This window comes from Hesperophylax consimilis, chromosome 10 (assembly GCF_061612785.1).
Source record: "Hesperophylax consimilis isolate HC1 chromosome 10, BYU_Hcon_1.0, whole genome shotgun sequence".
Lineage (NCBI taxonomy): Eukaryota > Metazoa > Arthropoda > Insecta > Trichoptera > Limnephilidae > Hesperophylax > Hesperophylax consimilis.
In genome coordinates, this window is record NC_142845.1 from 24,567,515 (window position 1) to 24,584,298 (window position 16,784).

The 16,784-nt window shown below is 33.6% G+C and overlaps 1 protein-coding gene across 1 annotated transcript in view; it reads left to right on the forward strand.

Moving 5' to 3' along the window:
* LOC149420485 (uncharacterized) overlaps positions 1 to 16,784 on the forward strand; it is a 199,007-nt gene that overhangs the window by 62,253 nt on the left and 119,970 nt on the right. Inside the window, exon 5 of the mRNA XM_089636367.1 lies at positions 6,945 to 7,016. Coding sequence (XP_089492493.1) covers positions 6,945 to 7,016 — 72 coding nt within the window. The remainder of the gene's footprint in view (positions 1 to 6,944; positions 7,017 to 16,784) is intronic.

Below are 16,784 nucleotides of genomic sequence, written 5' to 3' on the forward strand. Positions count from 1 at the left end.
ATACTTATCAAAATGTCAATACTCATCCTAATTTGACTGTCCTAAAACGGGAATCCTCCTAGTTGGGCAGTCAAAACATTTCTTAAATAATGTATATAAATGTATAAAGAGAAAAAGATTACTAAATAAAAAAATAAAATTGCTGGCCGCACTACGATAATAAGCGATATATTAATGAATCACAATTAACTTTAAAACATGAATCAATGTACACATTGATTTATATGTACATTGATTAAGGCGATTCTTTGCTGTAAAAGATTACGTTTTTTAACCGCGGTATCTCCCGGTGGTTTAAGATCAGTATCTACTGATCTTGGTACTCTCTCAATACGTAGTATCATTCGCAATGATTACTGCTTTTCTCAGCTTTTACGGCGGTATATATCTTCTCCCGTGTTAAGAAGACCGAAGTTGAACGATGCTTCCTTGGAACGTTAGCGGCATTCTGTATAAATCGACCGCGAATCCAATGGTGTATGTTGCTGTTGCTGTTGGTGTATCCCTGCTCTACGGTTGGCGGAAGCAGAACGAAGCTACAAGTTCCAAACGTGGTGACGAAACTGACCCAGTATAACCCGATATGATACTGTTGATTGGCTGACTCCATTTTGGGACAAACTATATTCTATTTAGAGTGTCATTATTTAGTCACAATGATAGTTGTTCGGCTTTCACGAAGCATCTAGCCCTGTTTACAGCTGTTCTGTTGATGTAACTAAAACACAGGTTCTTCCTTCAGATTCTCAAGGAAGACAATGTGTTTTTATTTACAATTTTCCGATTAAAATGTAAGCATTCAAAAGAATCTGAAAAAAATCTGTTTTATAATAACAAAAAGCTATACATTAATTTATTTAATTAATTCATTTAATTCATATATATTATCTTACAATCTTTATTTTTACTTTGATTTATTTTTAATATGCACCTCTTGCACAATCTTTTAGACTAACTTTAATTATAATCCTACCGTTTTTCTTTATTATGCTTACTGTTTTATTTTATTTTTACTGTTATATATTTTTAGGTACAAAAATCTAATGTATCAACTTATATTACCCACGCACAGGCTGCGCCTTAGTGGGTTCTCTTTTCTATTATTATAAAACTTGTAATGTGAAATATATAAATTGGGAAAAAATAAAGGAAATTAAAAAATTAAAAAATTAACATTGACGGCCTCCGTGATCAAGGGGTGAGGCTCTCGACTAGCAATTTGAAGGTCGCGGGTTCAAATCCCGGCGTCCGCAAGTAAATTTTATTTGATGAATTTGTGTTTTTTCACAATTTATAAAATATATAGTATACTTGCGGCACGTTCCAGAGTGGAAGATACTCTCAAAATCTCCCTTGTGTAAGACCACCATTCAGAATTGAAACGTTGCGTGAAATGACTTTAGCCGTATTTGTTGACCAGATCTAAATATATCTAGGTACTCCCCCACATTCCTTTTTCCCATTCCCAATACTTTCAGCCTCACGACATACCCCAATAGGGGTTGCCATAGTCTCACTGGCTGCAGACGGTTGAGACCAGTTGAGACTCTTGTGCGGTATTCACATAATTATTTTATTATTTATTTGAATTTATATAAAAAATCTATATTTTATCCATAGAATGAAGAATACAACAAGAAAAGTCTTCCGTACAAATATGATAGGAATCAAATGTTCCATTTAGCCCAATAGCTCCTTCCCTCCGTCTTACCTGCACTCGCCTGACATCGTAGATGTTAATCTTAATTGAATTTCGTAAACGCGGCTGTATATCAGAAATTTAAGTCTCCATTAGGCAAATATTTGGATCACGGAACACGCTAACATAACACTTAATGTGTTATTCTTTATTATATGATCTCATCCCATTCCATTTTACATCTTCAAATTATGGATACTCAATTTGGGAAGCGGGTTTGGGTACAACCGTCAAGGGAACCAATTATTGGATAACCAACACCTCTGCCATAGGTCACCCTAATCTGGTGTAAATTATTGTCGTCAGGGCCTCCTGTATGGTGTTAATGTAAAAAGAGAACAATTTGAATGAAATACCATTTTTCAGGTCTTTACATCCACGCTATGATGATGGGTATTCATATTTTCATATGCCAGGTCTTTCAAATAAGAAGATGTATGGATCGGAAAAATCTTGTATACATATTAATATCATTAATCTTGTATACATATTAATATCATTAATCTTGCATAAATATTAATATCGTTAATCTTGTACACATATAATATCACTAATCTTGTATATATATATATATTAATATCATTCATCTTATATAAGGTAATATTTGAAATGCGATGTTCAACAAAAGCAATATTAAACCACATAATATTTCATCAACATTTTACTAAAATTCACAAATTTCTCTGTTTGAAAAAAAAGTGTTTTAATGTTATAACCAAGTAATAACTTATAACATTCCAAATATTTTTAATATGTTACGTTTTAGTATTTGCACCCCCATAGTGCACGCAGCAGGAGGTATCACTGTGATGAAACAACAAGATTAAGAATCATAACTGAACGCTGTTTAATGACCATCCTGTATCTGTATGGAATAACTTTTCTGTTGGTCGTTGACGCAAAATGTGTGAAAGCAGCGTGTCAATAGTCCATACAAAAACTATGAGCAGAAATTGTATAATCTAAGCGGAATCTCAGTTTCTTCTTATAATTATGTCATAAACAATTTTAACATCGTCTGCCAGTGTCAGTGAATGTTGGTATCTCTTATATATTATTATTTATCAGTAGATCTAGTGTCCAAAAAGGATGTTCCCAATTTTTTCTTATTTAATAAATCAAAACCTCAAATTTCCACTGAAATCATCATATTTGTAATTACCTACCTACTTAATTATACACCGTATATTTTATATTACTTATTTTATTTGAAAAAAAATATGACTTAATAAACGTCACTATCCCATATACAATAACTTTTTTTAATTTCTTCACTTAGGTAGGTATAATAAAATTTTAAAATGCGAATAAGAAAGTCCAAATAAACACGACGATATCACATTTGAAAAAATATTTTTTTCCAACAATAATACAATTTTTTTGCGCGGCTCGTCGTGGGCCAGGAGATTCTATTTTCGTAATATGGTAAGTGACCAACACCCCTGCCATGGGTCACCCCAAGTGCTTTGCTACGTTTGCAATGGTGCCCGTTTTCATAGGGTAAGGTTTATCTATGTCTTTTTTAGGTTTTTCTAAGTTTTCGGAAAAATTATGTTTTTTTTTTAAATTGTACAGTCTTACAATATTATGTTGTTATATACTAAATTAATACGAAAATATTCTTGAAGTTTTATTATGTGTTCCATTATTCGCTTATATTTATTATATGTTGTATTATGACGCTTTGGCTTACGAAATGAAAAGAAAGAACTCTCGTCTTAATGTTTATTTTGTTGCTAATCGAATAAGATCTTTAGTTTAGTAAGTTACGAACATTTTCACGATGAAAAATCCCATGATAGGAAAGTATGTTTTGAATGTGCCTATTACCACGGCGGCGTTCAACGAGTACAAATTCGTGACCGATAGGCACTTCCGGCGCTCAATGAGTTAACTGAAAGGGGTAGACTTGTTACAAGCACAGCAACAAACCACAAGAACTGCGCGGTAGGCGGGCGCTTTCAAGAATGACGCTTTGGCTTATCTCTACGAAAATAAAAGAGAGAACTCTCGTCTTAATGTTTATTTTGTTGCTAATCGAATGAAATCTTTAATTTAGTAAGTTACTGACATTTTCACGATGTAAAATCCCATGATAGGAAAGAATGTTTTGAATGTGCCTATTACCACGGCGGCGTTCAACGGGTACAAATGTTTCGTGACCGATAGGCACTTCCGGCGCTCAATGAGTTAACTGAAAGGGTTGTAGACTTGTTACAAGCACAGCAACAAACCACAAGAACTGCGCGGTAGGCGGGCGCTTCCAAGAATGACGCTTTGGCTTATCTCTACGAAAAGAAAAGAGAGACTCTCGTCTTAATGTTTATTTTGTTGCTAATCGAATAAGATCTTTAATTTAGTAAGTTACTAACATTTTCACGATGCAAAATCCCATGATAGGAAAGTATGTTTTGAATGTGCCTATCGACCACGGCGGCGTTTAACGGGTACAAATGTTTCGTGACCGATAGGCACTTCCGGCGCTCAATGAGTTAACTGAATGTGTTGTAGACTTACAAACACTGCGCACGTTGCGTTCGCGTGAAACGCTTACTACGAATTAATTAAGGATACTTCTTCAATAATTGCAAAATCACTTTGTGGCGTCATTTTAATTTAAATAAAATAAATATCTTTGTAAACACCACTGCTTAGTCAAAAAGGTTTGACATGTTTCATAATCAACTACCCAACCAGCTTTTTATATAAATAACTTTTTTTAACAAGGATAAGGATGATATTTTAAACAAATTGGGGATTGATAAATTTATTTTTAACGATTGTATTTTTATTCTAAAGATAGGACTCGCTAGAAATTTCAATATTATAGTCAAAGCAATCTCTGTCCAATTTTATAATGTTTTTTTTTTCATTTTTTTGGTACATTCAGTCGAATTTACCAACACACTCATTATTATGGTGACTATATACCTATCAATCTGTCTCATACCGAGGGAAGAATCACATTTGGGAAGATAAATTCTAATCAAATCCTTGTACTCTTGTACCGCCCAACATAAGAGTTGCTTTAACTCTCCTAAACACGCTAATTAAAGAACATAAATAACAGAAATGTAGAATTAATAATAACATTTACAATTATACGTGTTCCAATTGCATATAATATTTTATAATAGACAATGAACAGTGATAATCTCAAGTGACCTCCCATGTATGGTCCAGTATATATATTATCTGCCTGTACAAAATGTAAATAAATTGTATTATATGCCCATTAGCAGGATAACGTTCGTTGATCAAATACATACAGTTTAGTATTGGAAATCGACGAACCGATGGATGCAATCTATTATCCATAAGTTTATAATAGTTTGACTAGTCTATAGTTAGTAATAAGATAGATATCATTGTAGAAATATATTATTTAATAATATATAATTTAATAATAAAAATTATTGTTCTGAATTTTTCACCTACAATTTCGGAAACAAATCATTATTTTGAAATAACAAAGAGTTTAAAATTTACATATAAATACATATTGGTTTACAATTAGGTATCTTTGAAATTCTAGAATCTACCAAAATTGTTAAGAGACAATTAAATATTATTAATAACCAAATATTTTTTTTAATTAACATCACATAAATTTATTTTCACATCGAAACCTATATTGATAATATATTTTTTTTGTTATTTAGACAACTTAGTTGCTCCTTGATTATCTCATGTTAATGTATCAAAACGTTTTTATATATAAATGCAATAATTACCTATTTTATGGTTTCATTTTTAATATATTTTTGTCTAAAGTTACTAATTTGCCTAATTTTAAAACTGTTAATTTTAATTTAACTCGTACGATTATCCAAACGAAGGGACCGTTGGTTTTGAAACATGTCGATCGGTTTTGATGAAATAGTTATGTTTACATAGTTATTTATTTATTTTATTTGCAGCATTGAGTGCACGATAGCTTGGTAATTCATATCAAAGTTTTATCTTCATAATACGGTGGAAAAACAAGCTTTATGCATAATTTATACAATGTATCGGTTACACTGCGCACATATCAGGAGGTTATCAAAAGTCAAACGTGGCTCTGCCACGTTAAATGATAAATTTTTAACGGCCGAGAATAAAATTTTCATGATGAATACATGTTATCATTCTCGACCATTTGTGTAGACTTTCTTACCGGTGTAAAAATTGAAAAGACATTTACGAATAAAAAATATCTATTATGTTACAAGGCATGATAAAGCGAAACCCATTTTTCATTTTTCCTCAATTAAAAGTTTTTGAAGAAGTTCACAGCCTTAACGCCATTTACGTAAGGTAATCTCTAACCAAAAACATTGCAACTTTCTGATGTCGTTGTATGAGATGTAACTATATGATCTAGTTACATCTCATACAAAGACATCAGAAAGAATAAAGACGAAATGTTATGCGCCAAAGTTTGGCTAATTGAGTTTTCAATTTCGAATGCAGAACTGTGTTAATCTTATTATGAAATTCAAATAGAATGGCGATGCACGATGTCAAGAAAGAGAAAAAGAGACAGAACGCGTGCAATATGCGCTCGAACCAAAATGTATTAATCAGGGGCGACATTGGTTTCCATTCAATTCTACATGGAAGGCATTTTAAGTGACCATAACATGTCACCCAAATAAAAGCTATAGATCTTTTTTCCACCTCCTCTGTATGACAGTATTATCCTTTATTGGTTGTCAATTTCTCACTTTACTTAATGTTACCATGTGAAACTATTAAATCAATGAATTAAGTTGAAGTATTTTTTTATAATGGTATGTTAGTTATTTCTTATTCTTGTAAAGTATAACGGCTGTACTTTGGAGGAATGTACAATGTTTTATGTTGATTTTCGCATCGTTTAGCCGTATTGTGCCACCTCTTCCTTCTTGATCCAACGTTTTAGACTTTCAGAGTTCTTCACCGGGAAAGATGCCAAAATACACTGCGATGCTATCCAAAGTCTTCTTCAAGTCTTTTGACAACTTCTTTGAGGAAATTCACCGCAAGATTGTCCCAAACGGACTAGATATCATGAAAATAAAACGAAAAATCAGTCAACATAATCTTCAAAAAAGTTATAAATAATATATTAACTGCCCACAAACACAGTACAAATATACTGACACTGATCTTTAACTTAAATCCCCTGGAAACATGTTGAATAGAGTAACATGTAGCTGCAGCAGGGGATTCCCCTCGAAGTAGTGACTAGTTTCTCTATCGTCTACCCCTTTGGTTGCAGGTTGGGCGGCCAGTGCTGGGCAGGGCGGGGTCCGCCCTACCCACAGGGTAACCCATCACCAGGTCACCGCAGGTAAGGTTTCATAGGCGGAACGCTGGCAGTTCCATTTGCAACCTCTCCCTCGCTCTCACGATAGACGCTGGAACAGAAAGAGAGGTTGTGACGGAGCTTCCAGTGGCAAACAATCATGCATTAGCCTTGCAACAAACTAGCAAAGCAAACACTTTCCACTTACTCTTAATCAGGAAAAACACTTACTATGGGATATGTCACCATCCTCTTGATAGCTAATAAATAGGATAACTCATATTAATACATAATGTTTGTAACTATTCGATAAATAGCCATTATTCATAGGTTCGAGTATTTCGGTACAGTCGTAAACTCGGACTGTATCAATAAATAAATCCACAATATATGTTATCCTAAGGATAAGCTATCAAGGAGTATGGTGCAACAATCCTTTGTCATTTATCTAGGGACAAGACACTTAGTTATAAGTGTACACAGAAATTCAAATCAAAGCGATGTAGTCAAATGGCCAATACACGCCATTTCTTTTTTTCTTTCTTTTTTCTTCGCATTTGAAAGGTCTTCGTTAAGCATTGGTTATTCGTCCGTTTCAGCTTTTGTACATCTGCGGAAAAGCTTAATCGTCATGATGTTATGTTTGTCAGGTGATCACAACTTGATAAAAAGCTAAAATCGACCTAGGATTAGTCTTTAACGTGGACCTTTCAAATGTCAAAAAACAAATTGACTTTGTTTGTCAATTAAATTTTATGACAACGTTATATTTGAATTTCTCTGAAAACCCCTAATCTTTGATATTTGGGATATGAAGCATCCATTTGCACTGAGCACAAACAAAAACTTTTTCAAATAAATAGGTCAAAACCACTGTAAAAAAAAAACATTATATTTTGATTCCTTATAAAATTTGCTTCTGGTGTCACTTAAAAAGGTAATAGATCAATTATAAATGAAGATGAATTCTTTACTTGTATTATGATTCTTTGTGTATATTTTAATAATAAAAAATAATTGTTTTACTATCAAAAATATAAAGAAATGTTTACTTTTATTCTCACTTCCTTCAATAAAAATCGTTTTCCATGTTTCACATCTCAAGGCGTCCCATGACGGCTTTTTGGATTTTCACTATGAATATCTCTGATATGTCATTAAAATAAATGATTAGGTCGGATTGTAAAAAATTTACTAACCACTAAAATTGTTTATTCATGAATTAAACAATGATTAAATATTATTTTTGGATTATCATTAATAATAATAATAATACTGGTATCTTTGTATACTGTTGATTACATTATATTATCTTTGTATATTGTTAATTAGTATCTTGCCTTTGTTTGAAAAGACACCCGGATGCGATTTCCGCAATGTTAGGTGCTTAGCAAGCGGCATAAATAAACCACCCACGCAAGCGGCAAATTTGAGGATATTTAATGAAATTTAACCAGGCATTAAAAATATATATAAAAGACTATTGCAATAACAACAAAAATTACAATAACAACAATAAAATAATAATACGGGTGACATAATCTACAGTCATTCTTATCTCCGCGCGGGCTCCGTCGGCAGATAATAATTGTCCTATTTTCGAAGGAATCAAACACATTGGGGTGTGACATTATATATTAATTGAAAAAATACACTTTGTATTACACCACTATTTATTTTGAATCAATAATGACAGCCAACCGGGTTTCGCTTATATCAAGCTTCATCGGGGCTTATTATAGTAACTCTAAAATATTAATATAATAATCGCTGATAAAGCTTGAGATAAGCGAAACCCGGTTGGTTGTCATTATTGATTCAAAATAAAAAGTGGTGTATTACAAAGTGTGTTTTTTCAATTAATGATTTTCCTCTTTACAGAATTTCTTAAACCATACACATACCAAACTTAAAAATTTCCTCTAATGAAAATTTTCATAACATCTTTAATCTTGATCATCCGTTGATTTTTCAATTAAATTTGTATTATTTTATCAAACATAAAGCATATTATATCTCTAATCAACCATAAACTCGCACCTGTGTGGAGTTAATATAAAAAATAAAAAAAACTAACTAGTCTACAAAACAACCTTCAATTTTTTTTTTCTTTTTTTCCATAGAGCATTGACTGCAGAGGTTTCTATCACAGCAAAATAATGTTTCAATGAATAAAAAAAAGAATGATCATTAAAAAGGTATACACGCAGTGGTGTGAAATAACCATTAAATCGGATAATATTCGAACAGTGTAGTTTTATTGGTGATTGATCAAAACATTATTTGCCATTTACGTCAACCTCACTCACAGCAGAAAAATGCTGAAATTTCTTTCTTGTTCGATTTCATATTCGACAAGTCCAACTATGCATAAATATCGCTTAGTTTAATAAAACCGGTGATTGAAACCGTAACGTATAAAAAAACTTTTTACGGACGACGGCCATTTCAAATTCAGTACATCTGACAATAAAGCTTTGTTTTCTCAGCCATTTTTGACTGCAAACTATAAATATTTCAGTGCCCTGCCTTCAAAACATTACGTATGCAATCCAGGCGATATTAAACATGAAAGCTCTCTACCTACAAACTAGTGATGACAAAGAACATAATCGAGATACGCATTTCGAATTGATCGGTATTTTAACATTCGAAACATTTCGATTTAAAAATACCGGTTAGAATCCATTGGAAAGATTTTTTGGATATATCTACTTGTAAAAGTGATTTATTGGCAAATTTAGAGATTTTCTTCGAGTTTTGAAGATTCACATATTTTTTATAGTTTAAAAAAAATGTATTCTGGTCATAATATCATCATCAGAAGCGATATGTACGAAATTGGAAAAGTGGTGGAGGAAAATGCCTCACTTTGTAGCCTCGAAACAGACGTAATTTGAATTTTTTGGATAACAAATATTTTTTTAAGTAATATTGAAAACCACTTCCTTTTTACATTTCATGTTATAATATAAAATGATATAACCACAATATGGCAAGTAAAATTTATTAAAATGAAATTTTTTGAAAATATCGAAACGATTTGTATTTTCTTACACCTTAAATAAATAAATAATTAATTATTTGACATGAAATAGCACATATTTATTGTTTTGATTTTACGCCCATGTCTATGTAATTTATTCGTAATTTTATTCGATATAGCGAATATTATACGCTTTCGATTATGGCCATCACTACTGCAAATCCTAAACTTTATCTTTTAATGTACACTCTTGCGGACTCAGCTTATTTGAATTTACGTAATACTTATTTGTCCAAATAGAAGCTAAACCGTTTGTTTCGTTCAAATACTACAAATACTGTTTGTTTTGTTTTATCCAAGAGTTTTTTTTATTTAAAAAAAATTAATGAAAATTATAACCGTAAGTAAAAAGTATCTACACTGATGCACATTTTAAAATATTTTAATTAAAAACTGTTTTCATTACAAACCTCAACCTTTTATGGTGGAAATTTGTTAGTGAAAAGTGCAAATTCTTCACCCTTTTTTCTGATTTTTTTTATACTGCATAAGAAAAAATGTCATTGTGCGAAGCGATCATCGATTGAATTTCAATATTGAAGCCATTTTAAAAACTTTTTTTAAAATAGTATTCATTATAACTTTATTGAGACGCTTAATTTACCAGTTACCAGTAACGTCATAAGGTATTTACAAGTTACCATTAACTTCATTAGTGCCACACCAGATGCCCTGAGAAAATAAAAACCTTCGGGAACTATGTCACCTTTAGGGATACTGTGTGGAGAGTCTTTTTAGAGATATTTGATAACTGGTAAATAAGGTGTTTACATTAAAAAGAAGAAAAAAATATTAAAAAGTGGTAACTAGTAAATAAGGTATTTACCAGTCACCAGTAACGTCCTAAGGTATTTACCAGTTACCATTAACGTAATGAGGTATTTAATTGTGAAGCCTTTTCACGTGGAGAAATATCTACCCTAAACGGGTTTTTTTCATTCTTATTCTCGGTGTAGTTGTCTACGAAGTTCAGATTTTCGAAAAACAGTGTTTTTACCTGCTTTATGTGTAATAGTGAAACATCTACATATTTTATAGTGATTTATTATTGAGATATTACCTCCTACTTTAGCCAACATGTCAGACAGTATTAGAGTGTCCATCATCAGGGCAGATGTGATTTTTTTTACAGTAGCTTCACACAGGAGGCCCTGAGAAAAAAAATCCTTAGGGCCTATGTCATATTTGGGGATGTTTTGTGGAGAGTCTTTATATGGAAAGAAGGGAGAGGAAGTTTTGGAAAGGAAAAAGGTATGATGAGTGAATCTATCCCTCATACTGCGGTGTACGGCAATGGGTCAAGAGAGTCCGACTGGAAAGGTCAAAATGTCTCTCTCAACTTATTCAGACCTCCACGCAGCAGGTAGACATACGCATTTGCCAAAAACCTAGACAAACCTCACCTCATGAACCCGGTCACCCCTAAGGTCTAAGTCACCAAGCGTTGCGAACAACTGTTGGTTATCCAATAAATTGTTCCCGGAGCGGCGATATCCATACCCACCTCCTAAATTGATTAATATGTAATGGATTACACATTGATGATGGACAGTGTAATGCTATCTGACACTTTTGTGAAGAAAGAGGAAGCGCAACACGACACCCCAAAAATAAATCACCATAATACTTTTAGCCGTAAAAATCTCAAATCATATCTAGATACATTCATTTATATTATAAAGGTGAAATAACTAGATGTGTATATAATGCATCTCTTGAGATTATGAATAGTGTATAATTTATGCTAAAATTTTACCTTGAAATTGTCATAATTCGGAAAGCCCCTTGTGATTTTATAGATAAATATACGACACCTTACTCTAGCTTTCTTTAATATCTATATCTGTATAATCTGTAACACTCCCTTATATCCCTTATTCCTAATAGGGGTTGCAACAGTTCCATTTTTGGGCCGTAGGTCTGTCGTGTGGTGTTCACATAAAATATTCCGCTTTAACTAACTACGGTTCACATTCATTTAAAATTCATGAAAGGTTTTAGCACAATAATACATCCCTAGAATTGTGATAATCCTTTTGCAACATGTCACACATTTATATTTCATTTTTCAAGCGTATGGAAAACAGGGGCGCGCTGCGAATTAAAAAAAATATGAATTTCAAAAAAAAATAATTTTAAAGTAATATTTTTGCACTTAACTTGATATTGAATTATCTATTTTTTCTTATTTTATAATACAACATAGTTTATTAATTCTTCTCATTCACATATTTATCTAAATTTAACACTAACCAATCTGTCAATAACATTGAAATTGAATATTTTTATCGTACATTCCTGGCCCCTACCTCAGAACAGGTTACACTTAGTGAGGTAAGTTATTTTAATAGTACAATTAAATTAAATATAAAATTAATTATGGTACATAACCTACGGATATTTATGTTATATTTTAATAAAAGCCGATTTGTCAGCACAGAACTGAAAAAAATTGCTTGCTTTTGGTGAAAAAATACTGAAATTTGAGGAATTAAAATTAAACAAGTTTACTTCAAGATCATTTTATTGTGTAGATGTGAAATACATCTTTCGTTTGAGAGTTTATTTTTTATTCTACTTTATTTTTAGCTATACCACTAAAAACATATTCATCCTAGACATGTGGAAAAGTCAATAGATGTCGTACTTTAAAATAAAAATGAATATATCTATCCAAGAAACTATCTAGATGGCATTTAGTTCAGGTAGAATCTTACAGAAATCTCGTACAGAATCCGCCAACATATATGCGATAAGAAAATGAAAATAATGTTGGTGGTTCTCAGTTGAAATAGTTAAAAATGACGTAAGTTGATATATTTATTAGCTCGGTGGTTAGAGAACTTCCCCGGCAAGTAAAATGTCCTGGTTTTAATTCCTAGATGTGACCAAAACTTTTTTCTGTCTATTCTTTTTCACATATTTCGTTTGAGATTCGTTAATATTTTCTTCAATGGAAAATATTTTTTTGTTTGAATACCGCTATATCGAATTTACTGTGTGAATATAAACGAAACGCTTAAAACCTAAACGCAGCTAAACCTAAACCTTCATCAGGATTTTATAATACTATGCATAACATAAATTATACACTATTTATAATCTCGAGAGATGCATTAATAAGCAAAATTAAATATTATGCACGTTCTTCAAGAATTATCCAAGAATACATTGTGATGGACTCGCCCTGGGATAAATTTTTTGTTTATTGATTTATTATGGTTAGAAAGAATTTTTCAGTTGATTTCACGAAGTAGGGGTTTACCAGATGTTGGACAACTGATTTTAAAACAAGTGTTTAGATTTATTAGGGTAGAGAAAAAATAGGAACATGCACTGTATCATCACAGACCTCCGTGATGGTGGTGCTAAAATTCTCAGATTTTATTCAGTGGAGTAGCGACGAATTTTGTTTGGGGCGGATAGAGAAAAAAACCCTAACCAAATCAATAAGAAACAATTCAACTAGGTTGAGCAATGCTACTAAGTGACTTTCTAAGTATGAAATACGCCGTTAAATATAGTTACGTAATTTTCTAAGGATTCAGACGAATTATAATTATGAATAGCGAGGTAAATAACATTTTAACAGGACGAGTTTGGAATTTGCCTAATTAAATTAAAATCTCGCAAGAAGATTTAAAAAATAAAACTATCACATCATAATTATTTACTACATTCTAGAATTAGGTTGGTAATTTGAAAAGAGGCTAAAAACTGGTGGGCCAATACGCCACTGGACTGGAAGAGTCTTGTTACATTCTTTTGAACAAAGAATTGGACATTTTACTTGAGAAGTAACAATTTATTGGTTTTGAAACGATTTAAATTAATGTGACGGGTCCTAGGGCATATAATTGATGTGTTCCTTTAGTGCATTTCTGTCTTGTGAATACAAAAAGCATTCAGAATTCAAAAGAACATAAATTAGAAATCGCATATGGCGATTTGGGGGGGTTGGTTTGGGGAGGGGGAGTCTGGATTTGAAAGCGCGGGGAGACGGTCGGGACAGTTAGCGTTGAAGAACGGAAGAAGAAAGTCGATAGTCGAGGGTGAAAAAAGCGGTTCAAGAGAGTCAGGTTTTGAAAACGTTGGAAGGCGGGAAATAGAGTCAAGGGGGTCAGAGTTTCAAGGTCTGGGAGACGGTCAGGAATAATCAGGATCGGTCAGCGTTTTAGGATAGTCGAGTCGGTAAAAACTAGGAAGCGCGTCAACAAGAATTAATCGTCGGGACGCGAACGCAGCTAAAGTCATTTAGTGTAGAAGGAGTGATTTTTCTAACAGCATGAGTATTTTACTGCATGTGTGTGTGGTTGTTTCTTATAATTGTTTGGATTGTTGACACTAAGATGTATCGGTAAGTCTATTATAATCTAATTATTAACACTTATTTCCCTAATGTAAACCAAATAATTCAATTGTATTTTGAAGTAAGAGTATTTAACTTGAATACTATAGAATAAAATCTTCAACAGAATAATAGAGTGCGGACCCTTTTAGCAGAAGAGGCCATAAATCACCTATTGTGTTAAGACCGCCTGGGCACTGGGTTAGTTTTAACTTTGGATTATCGAACAATGCGCATTATTTTGAGTCATGAGTTGGACTATTTTATGCAATTTAAAATGATTTAATAATTCTCCAGTAATAATATTTAACGATTAGGTTATACGGAATTCATAAAATATATTTAATTAAATATAACTTATTCAAACATCACTCTTTTCATTCATTTTTGAATCGGGATAACGCAGCGGGTTGAAGCTAGCCGCCGAGAGAATTCATCTGTCTGGCATTCCTATTCTATCAAGTGAGATTTTCATTTTTCATAAGTTTGGCGGGGACGAGGTGTACGAATTTTCCGTAGGCTGTCCTATCTTACCAAAGCGACAAAAGCGAAGGGAACGAAACTTGTGATTGGCTTGCCTAATAGGGGCTTTTGTGTTAGCAAAGTCGATAACCCTGGATACCGAGATAAAGTCTATTTTCAGTAGAGTAGCGCCGGTTTTTACCCTGCTCAGGTGTGGTCGAGTTATTCCCGTAAAAAGCACCGGTTTCTGTTGAAGGTGTTGGCGGACCAGCCTTAGATAGTCACCCTGAATAGACCCCTGTTTCGAGTATTTTCAGCTGGTGAGAGGACGCTTTCACTGAGTTCAAATCGAAGGGAACAAAAATTGCTAATGGGCTTTCCTACTTGAGTTAGCTGGTAGACGAAGGAACAAAGCGGATAAGGGCTATGCTATTCTTGTCTGGCGTGTGGGGAGGATTTTCTCGCTGACAGAACGAAGGGATCGTGACGAATATGAAGTTGTCTCGGCGATTTCTGACGTCCTTCCTGTTAAATTCAATAAGTACTTACCCCACTATAGGAGGAGAAGTCATCCAGAATTAGGTTGGAAATTGACTCCGACTGAAACCGTTTGAGCTGACGGAGATCGGATGATTTCAGATTCACGACCTGATGATTCCAGTATCCCTGATCCTTAGCGCCGGAAGTCGAGGATATCACTTTCTACCATTCTTTGATATTTGAAGCGAGCGGAGGGTGACAAACGATAGAGCGAGTGACCATGACTTTGAAGTGGGGTAAAATCTCCCGTCTAGGAAACATTCGTTATGTCGGATGGACGCCCTCATCCAAATTAAATATTGACATGACTATTTTGAGTGTGGACGAAAGACTTGAAGTATGTTCTGTATTGTACATATGATAAATATGTGTCATTACCTCTACTGGAATGAGAAACTGTATAGACTGGAGCCAGGAGCTATTTGGAGTAGCGTGACTGCAGAGGTGAAGTCGAACAAACTGAAGCTGAATTCATCATTATTCTTACGAGCGTAAACCAGAGGGGTGTTCACGGGACTCCCGAACTCCTGACGTTGCTGATGCAAACCGCTTCAGTATATTTTTATGTTTGAGGTTAGTAGAGTGGACTCCTAATTTTCGGCATGCTGGCGAAGCTTAACTCATCATCGATTTGGGGGAGGTTGACGCGACCTAGACCTCGCGCTACCCACGTGACCCAAATGGTTCCTGACACCAGGCTATCATGCCACCGGACCGGAGCAGCCCCTTGTACCTAACGGTATAAGATGAATCTTCATCATTCATCATCAACATCAACATCAACAGTTACCACCAAGGACCCACATTCCACCTTCATCACCCTCCGGCAGGAGGCAAAACATGTCATTATTTCATCTGTCGCTGAGCGATATTCAATTCATTTCTGGAGGTGTTGGGATTGGACCATCAACTTGGCTGCTCTCGAGCTGGTCACGTTGATGGATGGGATTTGGACGGAGACCAATCGAAAGCAACACATGTTTTGTCTCTAGCTATTCCCGAAAATACCTACTCATAGAAATAACTCACAAAACTAACAAACCATAGTCAAATCATTAACTTAGAATCTTGTGCATCTTGAATTGAATTGTGTATAGCGAATTTCATGTACTTGTAATTAATTGTCTCATTATATTAGCACTTTATCGACTGCAGCAACCGGAAACGTTTGGGCGAGCAAACAAGGTAGGAAAAGGTAGTTAAAATCAGGGTAGTCGGTCATTGTTTTAGTTTCAAACCATACAGAATGTAACACGCCTCATCTAAAAAGAACCAAAGTTACCACAACCAATTAAAAGGATCCTTCAATGAATTAATCCCTGTCGAAACAAAAAATTGACACAACGTGACATATTAATTCGTTAAGATTGAAGGGTTGATAAACCGCGAGAAGTTGCAAAACCAAAGGACGAAAATA